Source organism: Pleurodeles waltl, chromosome 3_1 (assembly GCF_031143425.1).
Source record: "Pleurodeles waltl isolate 20211129_DDA chromosome 3_1, aPleWal1.hap1.20221129, whole genome shotgun sequence".
Taxonomy (NCBI): Eukaryota; Metazoa; Chordata; class Amphibia; order Caudata; family Salamandridae; genus Pleurodeles; species Pleurodeles waltl.
The window spans coordinates 1,496,702,459-1,496,719,577 of record NC_090440.1 but is presented as its reverse complement, the minus strand read 5'-3'; the positions used below and the strand labels follow the sequence as shown (position 1 = coordinate 1,496,719,577).

Here is a 17,119-nt window from a genome sequence, read left to right as displayed (position 1 = left end):
TGCGAATGGGTTACCATCCACTTCAAGTGGATGGTAACTGCGACTCCATTTGCGACCGCATAAGCGGTCACAAATGGAATTGCATACCATTGCGAATCGCAAATAGGAAGGGAACACCCCTTCCTATTTGCGATTCGGAAATGCATTTTGCGAGTCGGTAACGACTCGCAAAATGCATTTTTGCATAGGAAACACACATTTGCGAGTCGCAAACGGCAAATTTTGCCGTTTGCGACTCGCAAAGTGCTTCCTACATCTGGCCCCAAGTTCCTAACTGAAATGTATGCTGGTATTTTAAAGGCCAGAGGACAGATTATGCCTTTTTGCAATTTTTTTGCCTAATTAACTGGTGAGGCTTTTCAATTGCTACAGACCGTGCCCCTTAGCATAAGTCATATTGAAGTGATAGTGTACGTAAACAAGGTTGAAGAACTGAAGAAATATGGACTGTCCTGTTTTTTACTGTCAATTTATGGAGATTCATAATTTGAATACATTTAATAAATGTGTTTTAAATTAGCATATAATTGATGTGTGCAATAACATGATGTATATGTCACGAAAGTAATTGGGAAATTGAGTGCATCCCTTTGAACTAATTATTTTTTTCTCTTATTGGCTGCTCATTTTGCTAGTAACTTGCAGTATTCAGAATGGCTATCTTGTAAAATAGATTTTCGCATTATGAAATGATAATGCAAACACATATGGCTCAGTATTTTACCGTTGTGCACAACTCCAGTTCCTTCAGGTAATGCCTGCCAAATCATATCAAAACACCCTTCCTTTAGCAGTCAAAAGGATAAGACAATGTAATCCAATTATTTGCCATTTTGAACATGGTGCCTTTCTATGTGAATTTAAAGGCACGCATTTAGCGCATATTCCCTTATTGCATACAACGTTTGTGCTTCTGTCCTGTGGCACATACATCACCTTCCTGCAGCATTTTCGCTGAGAAGGTGGGAATCAAAGAGAATGCATTATGTTGTGTGTGACTCTTTAAAGTTCTGCTCCAATAGCATATGAATTATTAAAACCACACATTCTCCCATTGATTGCTGTGAAGGTTATACATGCTTGTGTAAATCATAACAAGCCCTCAAATGATGGCAAATCAATTGTGGTAACACATAAGAAAAGTACCTTTATTGAAGTCTATAGTGGAAGCTATTTTGTTTTTACTTCTTATTTTTACAAAGAAGACAATGTTTTCTAACTTAATAAGTTAAACACCATGCCAAAACATTTTCTTTTGCATAAAACCACAAAGATAATCTTAGTTAATATGTATCTGTTTATTTTATTTGAGAATGTTTTCCCTAAGAAAACAAAATGAATAATGGCCAAAAGAAACTACCCTAACATGCAAAGTACGCCCCTGTGGTTCAATAAGAAGAACATTAATAATGCATTTTTATTGCTGGAAATGTTGCCTTTCGAAATGAGAAATGACTGGAGACTGAGAGATCTGTCAACTTGTGTACAAACTTACGGGCACCTTATTTTCTAGAAGGATGATCAAATTGTTTTTAATTTGTTTCCTAAACATCGAACGAGGCAGTTTAAACAGTGATCATCTTGATTTGTTTCCTCCATTATTCTAATGAATAATAATCTGTTTACAGAATTGTTACCAAAATGTCAACACATGGGCTGTCAGTTTAAATGTGCAATTTCAAGAAATGGAACGATATGCTACTGTGAAAATGGATATGAAGTAGCAGAAGATGGAAAGACCTGCAAAGGTAAGTTATTATTTTATTCACATAAAACATATGTATTATTGACAAAGTATAACATAATTACTTGTGCATCTCCTTTTTACATACAAAATCAACGTAAATTTTTTCAGTCACCAGAATCAATGTGTGGCGGTAAAGGTCCCTCCTTTGGCAATGAATTAAAAAACCCACTCTTCCTGACTAACTTAGGGCCTGATTTAGAACTCAGTAGATGGGTTACTTCATGACAACAGTGACGGATATCCCATCCACCAAAATCTAAATCCCATCAAATTCTATGGGATTTAGGTTTCAGCAGACAGAATTTCCATCACAGTTAGTGACAGAGTAACCCGTCCGCCGAGTTCAAAATCAGGACCTAAATCCAAACAGATCATGGCCCTCATTCCAACTTTGGCGGGCGGCGGTAGCCGCCCGCCAGGCGGGAACCGCCAATCGCCTGCCATGCAGCCAAAAGACCGCTGCCGGCATTCCGACATTCCCGCTGGGCTGGCGGGCGCTAACCAAGTTAGCGCCCGCCGGCCCAGCGGGAATGAGGCCGCAACACAGAAGCCGGCTCCGAATGGAGCCGGCGGTGTTGCGGCCGTGCGACGGGTGCAGTTGCACCCGTCGCGCTTTTCACTGTCTGCTAGGCAGACAGTGAAAAGCTGGCAGGGGCCCTGTTAGGGGACCCCTGCACTGCCCATGCCAGTGGCATGGGCAGTGCAGGGGCCCCCAGGAGCCACAGGACACCCCTTACTGCCAGCCTCTTCCTGGCAGTGAAAACCGCCAGAAACAGGCTGGCGGTAAGGGGGTCAGAATCCCCAGGGCAGCGCTGCTTGCAGCGCTGCCCTGGCGGATTCGCCCAGCTGGGGCAAAAATGGCGGGAAACAGCCTGTTGGCGGTGCTTCCGTCATTCTGCGCCCTGGTCCAAGACCGCCAGGGTCAGAATGACCCCCCATATGTTTACAATGGTCTATCAAAAAATAAATAATTATATTTATTTATATTTCCTACAAAGTTACTGTTATTCTATTGCTATAAAAATAGCCAAGGAGAAGCATACCTTAAATAATCTATCTTCCCTGCTCATACTTAGATACTTTCCCCATAAGCACTCCCTCAATTAAATCTGCTTTCCAGAACGTCCAAAACTTCTTTTTGATTTGACAACTACTGTCCAAGGTTAGTTTAAATACATATCTAGGAATATACATACATTCCTTATTTGCATTTCATCCACGTCCTCAAGAATATACAGGGGGAGATTTACAAAGAACTTCTACACTCGTGGCAGCGACCCCGCAGTCGTGGCAGGGTCCCCCACCTCGACTACGAGGCCTCTGACAAGAGTGTGGAAGCATGTTGCAAAACGCCCCCACAAGGTGATGGTTTTTAGACTACGAGAAATCTTTTTTTACATTAAGGGCCTGATTACAAGTGTGGTGGACCTCGGACTGCCACACTTGTGGTGATTGTGAGACTGATGCAGTTGTGGCAGTCCGACCACCACTTTACCAGTTGATGGGCAGCCCTGCAAACTACCGCCATCTCTGCCAGGATCTTCGATCCCAATGGGCTGACGGTGGCAGAGATCAGAATCAGTCAGCGTGAGGCTGAAGTCAGCACTGTCCTGCTGATTTCAACATGCTTCTCCAACAGCCTTTTCATGAAGATTTCACCGCCATGAAAAGGCTAGTGAAGAACAGGTGCAGGTTGCCACAGAGGGGCATGGGCAGTGCAGGAGTTCCCCCTGCCTAGCACCCTCCCAATGCTCACTGTTTGCTGTACAGACATTGAGCATTGTGAGGGTGCTGTTGCACCCTGCAGGCGGCAGCATTACTGCCTGCCCTCTGGGCTGACGGGCGGAAACCTTGGTTTCCGCCCGCCAGCCCAGCTGTGTAGATGTAATGGGTCTGGCGGGGAGGTAGCCAGTATGCCACTGCCTCCCTGTCAGAAGTATGGCAGGCGGGTCATCCCATTCCCCAAACTCAAAACAAGGCCCTAACATTTTTAATAATTTGGAAGATTATTGCTAAATAATTGGTTTTCACACTGCTTAAATGTCTGTTAAACTGAACTGGGCATTTTGATGTCCAAGTGTAGCACCCCTCGCTTTTCTTCTGTATTTACTTCTAATCAAGCTGTAAAATAACTATTTTTTTCAATTATACCTTAAATTGGGGGGAAAGAATACTTTTGATTGCACAAATTTGTCAATAATTAGGATTAAGAGATTATGAAATCCTGGAACAAGCAGCAAGCAAGCTGTCAAAGAAATTGCTGCTTTCGCAATATCTTCCTAAGTGTGGCACATTTGATTAACATATTTTAAATACTGTGATCCTGGTTAGTTATACAGACAGACAAATAGTACACACAATGTCTAAACCCATTTTAACATCATCTTTCTAATCACTAGAAAAAATCATAAATATGTTCACTTTTTACAAGTTACTAAATGCTGCTCAGATTACATCATTTCTTTGTATCAGCACAATCTTTGAGGTCAACTATGTAGGAAATTCACCTCTTTTCATGGGAACTCTATACATTTCTTTTTTTCTGCATCCTATTTTTGTTAACATTGGAACTCTACCCACTGTGACACTGGAATTCAGTGCTACAGTGTGCGTGCTCTGTCTCTGAAATCAGTGGCGGCTGCAGCAGGTATCAAGGGGAGGGGCAGGGGGACAACGGAGAGCCTCCCCAGCAATTCTGGTGCTGCTCACATGCTACACATAGCATGTAAGTAGCATCAGGATTGGTTTGAGTGGCAGTGACAGCCGCACAGGCACAACCCTGGGACCTGTGCACTTTCTGCAGTCCAGCTGTGTACACAGCCAGGCTCAACATTTTTTAATTTAATTTGCAATTTTCAATTATTTTAATGCTCTTTGTTAATTATTTAATTTGCTTAGTAGCAGATTAATAGGCAATATCGGTGGGAATTATTAAAAGATGATCATTTAGATTTTCAATTTTAAATTAGTTATTCATTTTTAAATATCCAATTTTGTTATTATTTGTAAAACACATTATTATATGTTTTGATTTATTGTGAAAATATATATTTTAATGCTTTTAGAAAATAAACTATTAATTTTCTAAAACATTTGAAATATTTTTGAAAAATGTGTATAATGTTTTATATTGTATTTGTTTAGATGTTTGCTTTAAAAATATTATATTATTTTTATGAAATTGTAATAATTGTTTAAAAACGGAAATTTTTTTTTTGAAAGAAATACTTATTTTATATATTGGTATAATATATAAATACACAAAATATTGTGTAAATGTAGTTGGTACATGTATTTTTTTAAACAAATATAATTGTAATTCTTTAAAATTTAGTAATAGTAGGAAAGATGTATTATAAGTTTTCAAATGTTATTACTAAACAAAGTATATTTAGTATTTTTTAAAATAGTAGGGCTTTAATTAATATTTTGCAAATTGTGAACATTTACTGAAGTGTGATGATGTGTTGTATTCATCATGTATTTCCTGTTTTTGAAATATAATAATCTAGGTTAAATGTTTTATTTTGCATTAGATTTAATAAATGTGCATGTTTCATTTTTTTTACACCTGCCTCAAGTTTTATATTTGATTTGTTTAGATGTTTCCTTTATAAATATAATTTGTTATGAATTACAGTAAATATATTTAGAAAGAAAATATTTGATGTAAATTTATTTTGAATATGTGGTTATTTGATACAAATGTAATTGTAGTTTTTAATGGTAGTATAGTAGAAAAGATGTACTATAATTTTGGCAATTTTATGACTGAATAAAATATATTATGCATTTTTTACATTTAAATTGTTATACATATTAATAATTTAAATGAGTGTGTTATTTATCATGTATTTATGTGTAGTATTTATCATGTATTTTCAATTTTTGAAATAAATACATCTTACTCAGGTTTGTTTAGAATGGAGTGGGAATAGTAAATGTCACCCGTTAAGTGTTCAATACCTTCCCCAAGTTTGTTTACATTGGAGTGGAAATAGTGAATATCACCCCTTTAGTGTCCAACACCTTCCCTGAGTTGGTTTATCTTGGAGTTGGAATAGTAAATGCCACCTCTTTAGGGCCTTGCCCCACATTAGCATCCTGTTCTATAATGCTAATGTGGCGCAACAAGGCCAAAATCGCCCGCCAAATAAACAAAGTGGTGCAGTGCATTTATATACTCACTTTGTAACCCTTTGCGCTACATTATGTCTGCGCCAGGCCTGAGGTATGCAAAGGGGGCGTTCCCGTATTAGGGGAGCCAATAAAATTGTCCAAAGAAATCTAAAAGATTTATTTGAGTCATTTTTTTAGCACTTTTAATGCCTTCTCTGAGCAGGTGTAAAAAAGAGGCACAGCATTGTTTTCAAAGGGCATCAATGGGCTTTGCACGATTAGCATCAACATTTTTGACGCTAATCCTGCAAGGCTCCGAACTAGTGTCACAAATGTTGACGCTAGTTCCCCTAACTACCACCACGGTGCATCGTATCTTAGATACTGTGCTCACATGGTGGCATTAGGGGGGACGCTAAGGGGCACAAGAAAGCTGGTGCTGCACTGGGTGCAGCACCACTTTCCCTAAACCAGGACCATAGTGTCTAGTAGCTCACCTGAGTTGGTTTATTTTGGAGTGGGAATAGTAAATGTCACCCCTTTAGTGTTTAACATTTTCTCCACGTTGATTTGATTGGAGTAGGGCTACTAAATGTCACTCTATTAGTGTCCAATACTTTCCCCAAGATGGTTAATATAAGGGTTGGAATAGTAATTGTCACCCCTTGAGTGTCCAATTCCTTCCCTAAGTTGGTTTGTGTTGGAATGTGAATAGTAAATTTCATCCTTTTAATGTCCAACACCTTCCCTTAGTTGGTTTAAATTGGCGCAGGATTAGCTACTGTTACCCCGTTAATTTCCAACACCTTCCCTGAGTTGGTTTATATTGGAGTGGGAATAGTAAGTTTGTCCCTTTTAGTGTCCAACATTTTCTCCAAGTTTGTTTAGATTGGAGCAGCAATAGTAAATATCACCCCTTTAACCCTGCAGTGCTGAGCCCTATTTTTGCTATTTGGGGTAGTTCATGCTTAAGGCTCCATAACATTTACCACATAATGTATCAAGAACAAATTTGTGATGTTTTTTTCCAAACATTTTGAGGGTTCTAAAGATACCCAGGGTTTGTGGATTCCTGCGGGGGGAGTTGGGTCAAGAAAATAGTGAAAATATAGCAAAGGTCTGAGTTTAGAAAAAAAGGAATAAACTGCTCCAGATAGAAGTGTCTTTTTTTTTCCTACAACTGGCATCTGTGAACAGTTTGCTGTACTTAAGTCACCTTCTTGCCAGGTTTCAGAAACATGCAGAGCTGAATCAAAAATCATAATTTTGTACCACAGTTTTGGCATTTTTATAAGAGGTAGCCCATTTGTGTGGTGGACACCAGTGTGAAATTCATGGGTGATCCATAAAAGATATAGAGTGCTGAAAAATAGACAAAATTCACTATTCAGCAAAGGGACATATGTGTAGATCCGTCAAGGTTTTTCCAAGGAAAATAACAATTGAAACAAAGAAATATTGAAAATGAGTAGAAAAGACAGGCATTTGAGACATTTTCATCTGTAACTTTTTGTTACAATGGCCGATTTATAAAACCAATATACCTTGACATCCACAGGAACTTTCTAGTTGTGAAAATATATAGGGTTTAAAGGTTCTCTAAGAACCGAAGGTACCTAAAGGTAACAACTGGGCTGTACCGTACAATGGTTTCATATTGAGCATCGAGTGTAGACCCATTCATATACCAAAATAGGTAGAGTGAAAAATAGGTATCAAAAAACCCTATGTATTTCTGAAATGGGCACAAGATATGGAGTTAAGGAGCCATGGTTATTTGTCCATCTCTGGATTTGTGGGTACTCCTACAAGTAAGGATTGAGGATATGTTCTAAAATGTCATCTTTCTTATACATTGGCTTAAATTTGAAAAGCACAAATGCAGTGAAATCCAATTGGTATTGTTCTATTATTCCATTCCCCCACAAGCCGTCTGATAAAAAATGGTACCTCACTTGTGTGCGTAGGCCTAGTGGCCACAACAGGAAATGCCCAATACGCAACATGGACGTACTGAAATCTCTGGGGATCTACAAACTTATTTCTACCCAGCATTCCCTCAAGGTCCCAAAAATATGGTATCTTACTTGTGTGGCTAGACCTAATGCCCACACCAGGAAACGGTCCAGTTTTTCTACTGTAAACTAACCCTGTTTTTCATTGTGGATAGTTCTAGGTTTTTGATCCTAGCTCTGCTGGCACCTAAGAAACCTAGCCAACCTGCACATTTTTAAAAACTAGACACCTAGGGGTATTCAGGGTGGGATGACTTGCATGAGTCTCACCATGGTTATCTAGAATACCTTGCAAACCTCAAACTCAACTGTACGTTTCTTCATCTATATGTAAGTCTTATATGTTTTCACGCAGCATTTTGACATTATTGCATAAAAGCTGCATAGTGCTACATCAAGAAATCTACTTATGCTGACTTTTTACTACTTTCTGCCTAAAATGTCCTTAATTTGAAGGAAAGAGTGTTGAAACTGTTTGCGTTATGAGGTCTGGCAAAGTACGAAAAGGGGCATTCCATCTCTCAAAAACGCAAGAAACGCCACCGAGCTGATGCTGTGTGCAATGTTGCATCGCACCTATCACTGGTTCCCTATGAGCGGGTTTATCCTTTTTTCCCCTAATTCTATCACAACGGCGGCTCCTTCAATGGTTTTACAAGTTGCAGACCTGTTCAATCCTGTAGTTTTTAACTCTCAACATACCACCACCAATTTCCCTCATTTAAGTTCCTTGAAGTTTCATTAGCCCTCTCTTTTGGTCTATTTTATAAAGAAACCTAAGATGGAATTCAAGGCAAATGGCAAGGATACCCAGCCAGTGACGGGCCTGGGTAAAACTTTGGCGTCTGTATTTATAGAGGCTTCACCCATAGCCTTTAGATCATTGAGAACAGCTGCGTTAATTCATCATCCCGCTTCCCCAATTACCTTTGAGAACTCTCAGTGCTCATCAATCCCCTCTGAGGCAGGGGCCTTCACTTTTACTCAGTTAGCCTCTCAAGATGAAGTGAGTCCATTATCATCCCAGAAGTGCCATCTTGCTGCGATCCCACCGAAGCATGAGTTCTCTCCAATTAGTATCTCAAGTGGTCACTCCTTCGATGGCAGAGAGTGGGTAACTTCTCCAGCTGCTTCCTCAGCAGCTTCTTTTTGGCAGGATGGGCAGGTCGCGGGCAGTCAAGTCTGTCATCAGGATTGAAGTATCGCCCCTCTAACTATTCCCTCTGCAGCACAATGGACCCGTAGTCCAACCGGTAGCATTGGTCCTATGCTACCCACAAGGTCATCCAGTGGGGTCGGTGACACCAGCTCTCAAAATGAGTTCAACAAGGGCGAGCTCAATGATCAATCTGTTTTAGACCTGTTCTGTCTTCAACCTGAATTTACGGGTGGTGCTGAGGTGGAATCTAATTCGGTGCTCAGCTCCAAGATTGCTGTAAGTGGCTCTGTTTGGCCACAGCTTCTTCAAAAACTTCAATCCACTGTGCTGACCTTAAACTATCACTCAGATAAGCTGAATGTCCAAGTTGATTTGTTGAATACATTGGCCACATATGTAGCTGTAATTTATCATAAAATAGAAAATCTAAATGAGTTACTTACTAGAGCACAAACAAGCTGCAACTTAGTTCAAGCAACCTGCTGTTGTTCCCGTATTATTGAAAGTCTATCATCTCTGCCTACCTTTTTGAGTTCTATCTTAACTGAAATTAAGAGGTTTTCTGCAGCACCTGTGCCTCTGGTGACCTTGCAGAATCCAAAGCCCCATACTGATCCGGCTCAGAAATCAACTAAACTAAAAACATTGGACAACTATTTTCTTCTAGCAAAGAGTGCAACAATCATCAATTCAACAAGGCCTGCTGTTACAGGAGCATCGGAACAAGATACTTTGGCCAACCATGTGGATCGGAACTCCTGGAGCCAATCCTATGGATTCTGTTCACTTTCTTTATTCCTGCTCTGTGCACAAACTGATTTACTACAACCATTGCCATCAGGAGTGGTTAATGGACTTCAGCACCCATTGAGCAAGAGGGAAAAAAGCCCCCAAAACAATAGAACAAAAGGCAGAGCCTCCCTCCCCTAGGGTCCCTAAATAATGTTCAACCACTGGTCCAACATGATGTGCAGCAGTCGCAGAAGGTGTCCAATGTGATATCATGGATTAATTCTCCGATGGTCATACAGGGTGGCTCTTAATCATCTAGTGAGCCTATGCAGGGCCCTTCGGTCACTACTATTCTACAGGAAATCAAATTACCCCTTAAGGAACCTCTGATCCCTGCTTAGGAAGCTAAAACTGGCAATCTGGCCAATCCCACTGCCACAAGCAGGGGGTGGGAGTGCGTCAGTATTGCAATACCCTTGTCAAACCCCAAAGTAGTCCATGAAATTACTGATGGTGAGGTCACAGGCTCAGGACCATTTATTTCCTCCAAGTTGCCTTCTGATAGTCACATGAGCCAGCCTCCAGACCTGCTATCATGCCACCAAGCCTCTTTTATTGACACCCCGAGCTTGGGGAGAGGGGCTCCTCTGGGCCCATTCAATACAGTGGAACAGTCACATCCCAGGCCTCCTTTGTGCCACCCAAACAACTTATCGGAGTGTGCAACTACCAAACTTGTGTTTACACCAGAATATCGATCAAGGGGCACCCACAATATTTTGAAGCAAGGGAACATTTTTCAACTCATTAAGGCCATCATGGAACTGAGTAACATCGATCCAGTGATATTGCATCTATTGAATTTTTGCCCCAAGGGGGTCTCAATCTGGGTAATCTACTTTGGTCTTGTTGATCTTCGCTCCTACATCACAGTCCAGTTTCACCAAAAAAGACATATTCCACTCCCGGGGTATACCAATTATTCCTTATAAGGAATGTGCTGTTATCTGATTCCCAAAGTCAAATGGTTCCCATAGAATCAAAGCCATTTCAATTCTGAAGGGTGCTCATGGCAGCACCATTACCATCAACAGCACTAGTAGCACAGGTGCCGGCTGCCGGGGGGACCAATTAACATCGGTTACCCTCTGCTCTCCTGCCTGGGCGACCCCAATGACCTCCGCGGGTGGGGGCCTAAGTGCCAGTGCTTGAATGTTTGACCTTATGCTTGTGGAACATTCATGGGGTTGTGCATAAGTTTGATTCGGTTGATTTAATATCCTTTTTAAACAGTAATGATGTAATCACCCTTCAGGAAACATGGGCTGAGATCAGTTGCCCACTGTCGGGGTATTTAGAAATATGGAAACCCGCCCATAGAAAGAGCAAGAATGGCCTTACTAAGGATGGGTTGGCCACTTATGTCACCGTCAAACATAAAAGGTGTATTTCGCCCCTGGTTTGGGACGACAATTGGATCTGGGGGATTGTGATTAGGAACTGGAGCTCGCATCAAACTCTCATAGTGAATAATGTCAATATTACTCCTGGAACAAAGGAAAAAGGGGGGAGGCTGTCCCTACTAATACAGATTTTGAGTGATCTAGCTGGAGAATATCCATGTGCTGATTACCTTATAACTGGGGATTTTGATACCAATTTGTTTCAGGATACTACAGAGTCTCTTGAAGGTCCCGGTCTTTGTAATCGTCAGTTAGTTAATGAACAACTGAGGCCCCAGGGTTGCCTGCACTGTCCGTTGGGAGAGTATGTAGTAATGCATTTAAATAGTATGGGTTTGAAAGTTTTGAATGGCTGTTCATACAATGATGCTCCTCCTTGTTGCACGAGATCGGACGGATAATCATATTCTTATTTGGACTATGCTGTTTGTAACATGGAAATGTTTCCCCTCACTGAGAAGTTTTCAATTTAGGTCTGGAGTGAGAGTGATCACCGGCCCGAAATTGTAACTATGAAATATAGTTTTCATTACCATGATGTTGTGCGGGCTGTGGGTGGCAGCGTTTGTTCTGAGTTACTATAATGTATAAAATGGAACCCTTCAATTAATGGTACAGTATGCCTTCCAATGCCTCATTTCACGACCATATCTACCTTTGAAACTCAGGCAAACATGCTGGGGAATAATGCCTGTGTTCCCGAAAGTAATAGATCAAACAAATGCCCTGAGGAACTCACTCACCAACATTTCTTCTTTTGCTTTGAAATTGTGAAAACTCAATTACTAATTTGTATCATACCCGGTGTTATTGAAAAAGGGTGCAGGACATAGGCCTTCATTACAACCCTGGCGGTCGGTGATAAAGTGGGGGTATTACCGCCAACAGGCCGGCGGTAATACCTGTAAAATTATGACCACAGCAGAAACAGCTAAGACAGACAGCCAATTTAACACACCGACCGCCAGGATGGAATCAACAGGCACCATGGCGGTAACTGCCTACAGCCAGGTGGAAGATAATGTTCCGCCCACTGTATTATGAGACAGGAAACCAACACCTTTTACAGGGGGGTATGAACAACATCAAATGCCTGGCAGAAACACTGCACAGAAGGGAAACAACTCACCTGTGGAGACTCAGGGAACAACCACGACGCCATGGAGCCCGAGTTGCATGTCTTCCCCATGCTCTTCTACGATCTGTTCCACTATGAACTCCAACGACGGTGGAGATGACAATGGTGAGTACTGCCACCTAGCACACAGGGGGGGAGGGGAGGAAAAAGAGAGTGACACACACATGCAACACCCCCACCCTCAACACCATACACACAAGCAGATGCAGTAACATAACATATTCACCCCGTACCCCTCAGGAATAATGCAAGAACAACTACAATAGAGTAAAAAGAGTGTAATTAGATAAATATAGCAGTAATGCGTGCATCCAAATCACAAATATATACATATTTACAAATCAAGGGTCACTGCCCAGTCCTCAATGTCTGTGGGCCACAGGACCACATGACAAAGTCCAAGGCCCCACCTCACTCCTGCAACAACACGGAGAGAACACTACAGGGGCATCAGGTCAAAAATAGCCAGTCACTTCAGGGGAACGAGGAACGGGGGGCACCTCAGCCAGAAGATGGTACAACGCCACTGGTCCTGGAGGTGGCAACATGCCCTGTGCTCTGTCCTGGGGAGTGCAAGGCCACAGTCTCTCAAGTGGGTCACTTGCCCACATGCTCTGAAGGGGGCAACATGCCCTGTGCTCTTTCCTGGGGAGTGCAAGGCCACAGTCTCTCAAGTGGGTGACTTGCCCACTGGTTCTGGAGGGGGCATCTTGCCCTGAGATCTTCATCATGGGAAGGATGGGGTGAGCGGATGTCTTCTCCACTGGTTCTGGAGGGGACATTGTGCCCATTGAGCTTCATCCTGGGGAGGATGGGGTAAGTGGATGTCTTCTCCACTGGTTCTGGAGGGGGCATTGTGCCCTAAGATCTTCATCCTGAGGAGGATGCAGTGTATGGATGTTTTCTCTACTGGTTCTGGAGGGGGCATCATGCCCAATGATCTTCAGCCTGGGGAGGATGGGGTGAGTGGATGTCTTCCCCACTGGTTCTGGAGGGGGCATCGTGCCCAGTGATGCAGATCTTGGGGAGAGCAAGGTCACAGTCTCTCAGCTGGGTGTCATACCCACAGGATTTGCTGGGGCCAGGCCACACAACAGCCCATGGATGCAGGACTACACAATGTCTGCTGGCTGTGATGGCTGTTCAGTGGTGACAGTGCTGCTAGTGGAGCTGGTAGTGCTGGGGGGAGGCTCCAGGCAATCCTCTGCAGCCTTGAACCGCTGCCTACTGAGGCTGCTGCTGCTGGTGGCGGTGCTGCTGGTGGTAGTAGGGGGAGGCTCCAGCCCATCTCCTGCAGCCTCAAACGGCTGCACCACCATGGTTGGTCGTGGTGGCTCCGACTGAGTCCCAGCACCAGGTAGCTGAGGTGCTTGCCTGGGTTTTGACCATTCAGGCCTGACATGAGGGACGGGGGAGGGCTAGGGAAGAGGTCAATGGTGGTGAGGAAAAGCTTCTTAGGGACATTGGGGCGGGAAGAGGGAGATGGTTTCAGAGTGGAGGAAGAGGGAGTGGTGGTAGGAGGTGTCAGTCTGCCGTGTTTGGGTGCAGATGCATGTGCTGGATGCTGTTGTGAGGTGGACGACTGTTGGGTGTCTGAGTGCTTGTGTTTGTGTACTTTGGAAGGAGGGGGCACAAACACAGTGGGAGAGGACACAGGGGACGTGTGCATGGTTGTGGGGCTGGTGACTGCCAGTGAGGGGTGTGAACTGAAAGGTGTGCTGGTGATGGTGGTAGTAAATGAGGATGTAGTGCATGCAGGTGTGAGTGGGGACGCAACCAGGAGGAGGAGTAGAGGCAGTGGATGTTGGTATGTCTGCTTTTGGATGGTGTTTGTGTGAGTGCCTGTGGGATGAAGTGTGGTGCTTGTGTTTGCCATGTTCACTCTTGTGTGATGTCCTGCGTGCCTGCTCGTCTGAATGTGTGCTTGGGATAGGTTGGTGTTGAGGGGAATAGGATTGGGAAGAGGAAGTTGGAGGGCGGAGGGTGGAAACTGGGACAATGGCTGCCATCAGAGAGGAGGCCAGAGCCTGGATTGATATCTGTTGGCCCGCCAAGCCAGTGTGAATGCCCTCCAGAAATGCATTGGTCTGTTGCATTTGGGCTGCCAGCCCTGGATGGCATTCACAATGGTTGACTGCCAAACAGAGATGGTTCGCAGGAGGTCAATAGCCTCCTCACTCAGGGCAGCAGGGCTAACTGGGGCAGGGCCTTAGGTGCCTGGGGCAAAAGAGATGCCCACCCTCCTGGGTGAGCGGGCACAGAAAAGTCGCTGAGGGGCTGCTGGGAGGGTGGTGCTGGTACGGGGTTGGCGGCTGTACCTGTAGCTGGGGTGGTTACAGAGGTGTCTGCCACCACCAGGGAGCTCCCATCTGAGGAGGTATCAGACTTTGTATTGTCCCCTCTAGTCTCCGCCGTGGTGCTCCCCTCGCCCTCCGTCCCACTGGTGCCCTCACAGTCGGTGGATTTGGCATCCTGGGTCCTGTGGGATGCAGCTTCCTCCGTGGCCGGTGACTCTGCTCCTCTGCCAGATGATGCTAATGCAAATAAGGACAGGATGACAAAACGAGGAACGGGGGAAAGAGAGACAAAGGATACACCAGGTCAATAACTGCACCAACACCACGGTTGGCGTACACAGCACCCTCCCACACAGGGCACAGTGCACTACCAGTGATATTGCTAGCCACCAAGGCATGAGGAGGAGCACACACCACCAACTTCAGCACACCTGGGACCCATGCAGCCCTGACCAGTAGTGGAGGCCAACAATCTAGGTAGGCAGTATTTCCCCTTCAGACCTTTAGCCACAAGAGGACCTACGCTGCTATGTCTGGCCTGGGGGCACCCACTGACACACACCCACCAACCGTTTACCACCCCTTAAGCTGTTTCCTTCAATGATGGCCATCGCACTCACCCCCTTGTGGCTGCTGTAATGCTCTCAAGCGCCCATCCAGCTCTGGATAGGCCCCTGCCAGTATGCAGGCCATCAGGAGGGTCAGGGTTCGATGGGCACCCCTTCCTCATTGGGAGGCCATTCCCAGCTGGGCCTACGCAGTCTTCCGCGCCCAGCGTCTCAGGTCCTCCCACTGTTTGCGACAGTGGCTGCTCCACCTGCCATAGACCGCCAGGGTCCGCACCTCCTTGGTGATGGCTCGCCATATACCCTTCTTTTGATGGGGGCTGACCTGCAGAGGCAATGTGTGCCCAATTGGAGTCTGACCTGATATCTGCTATCCGTCATCCAAATGGGATACCCCCTCTTGTGCAAGTGCTATCAGTTCTCCATTTCCTGGCAACTGGTTCTTTCCATGTGACAGTGGGGTTGGCAGCAGGAATGTCACAGCCAATGTTCTCAATCCTGCTGACAAGAGTGTTGTCCGCCCTGATAAAACACATGTGCAACCACATTGCATTTCCCCAGGTTGAGGATTTGATCACTGTGAAGGCTGGGTTTTATACAATGGGACAAATCCCCAATATAATAGGAGTAATTGACAGAACACATATTGCATTTGCCCCTCCCCCCGCCAGCATGAACAAGTGTTCAGGAATCGTAAGAGTTTCCACTCTATGAATGTGTAGTTGGTGTGTTTGGCAGACCGGTATATCTCCAGCGTCAATGCTAAGGGGGTGATTCTGACCCCGGCGGTTCAGTACCGCCGGGGCCAGGGTCGGCGGGAGCACCGCCAACAGGCTGGCGGTGCCCCGCAGGGCATTCTGACCGCGGCGGTTTGGCCGCGGTCAGAAAGGGAAAACCGGCGGTTTCCCGCCGGTTTTCCGCTGCCCTGAGAATCCCCCATGGTGGCGCAGCTTGCTGCGCCGCCATGGGGGATTCTGACACCCCCTACCGCCATCCTGTTCCTGGCGGTTCGCCCGCCAGGAACAGGATGGCGGTAGGGGGTGCCGCGGGGCCCCTGGGGGCCCCTGCCGTGCCCATGCCAATGGCATGGGCACGGCAGGGACCCCCGTAAGAGGGCCCCACTGGGTATTTCAGTGTCTGCCTAGCAGACACTGAAATACGCGACGGGTGCAAACTGCACCCGTCGCACATGCCCACTCCGCCGGCTCCATTCGGAGCCGGCTTCCTCGTGGGGAGGGGTTTCCCGCTGGGCTGGCTGGCGGCCTTCTGGCGGTCGCCCGCCAGCCCAGCGGGAAAGCCAGAATGGCCTCCGCGGTCTTTCGACCGTGGAGCGGCCATATGGCGGTTCCCTCCAGGCGGGCGGCGCCCGCCGCCCGCCGGGGTCAAAATGACCCCCTAAGTATCCTAGGTTGCTGGATGATGCCTTTGTCCTAAGGAATAGGAGCATCCCAAATGTGATGGCCCAACTACAGGCACAAGGTGTGTCTAATAGGTGAGCCCTGGTTCCCACCCAGTATATACTGTTGTATGCCTATGGTGTGGGCCTTATGGGATAGTGTGTGGCTAAAGTTGTCCCTCAATATTTGCAGGTGACTCTGGTTACCCAAACCTATCATGGCTGCTGACCCCTGTGAGGAATACCAGGACAAGGGCAGAATGTTATAATGAGGCACATGGGTGAGCAAGAAGGATAATTGAAAGGACCTACGGCCTCCTGAAGGCCAGGTTCTGGTGCCTCCATCTAACAGGTAGATCCCTGTGCTAGTCACCCAAGAAGGTCTGCCAGATAGTGGTGGCATGCTGCATGTTGCACAACCTGGCCCTCAGATGCCATGTCCCTTTTCTGCAGGAGGAGGAGGCTGGAGATGCCCCTGTGGCAGCAG

At 45.2% G+C, this 17,119-nt stretch overlaps 1 protein-coding gene across 1 annotated transcript in view; it reads left to right on the top strand.

The window, feature by feature from the left end:
* The window catches only part of LRP1B (LDL receptor related protein 1B), a 4,500,992-nt gene that overhangs the window by 1,365,687 nt on the left and 3,118,186 nt on the right, over positions 1-17,119 (top strand). Inside the window, exon 4 of the mRNA XM_069225083.1 lies at positions 1,629-1,748. Within this exon, the coding sequence (XP_069081184.1) occupies positions 1,629-1,748 (120 nt within the window). The remainder of the gene's footprint in view (positions 1-1,628; positions 1,749-17,119) is intronic.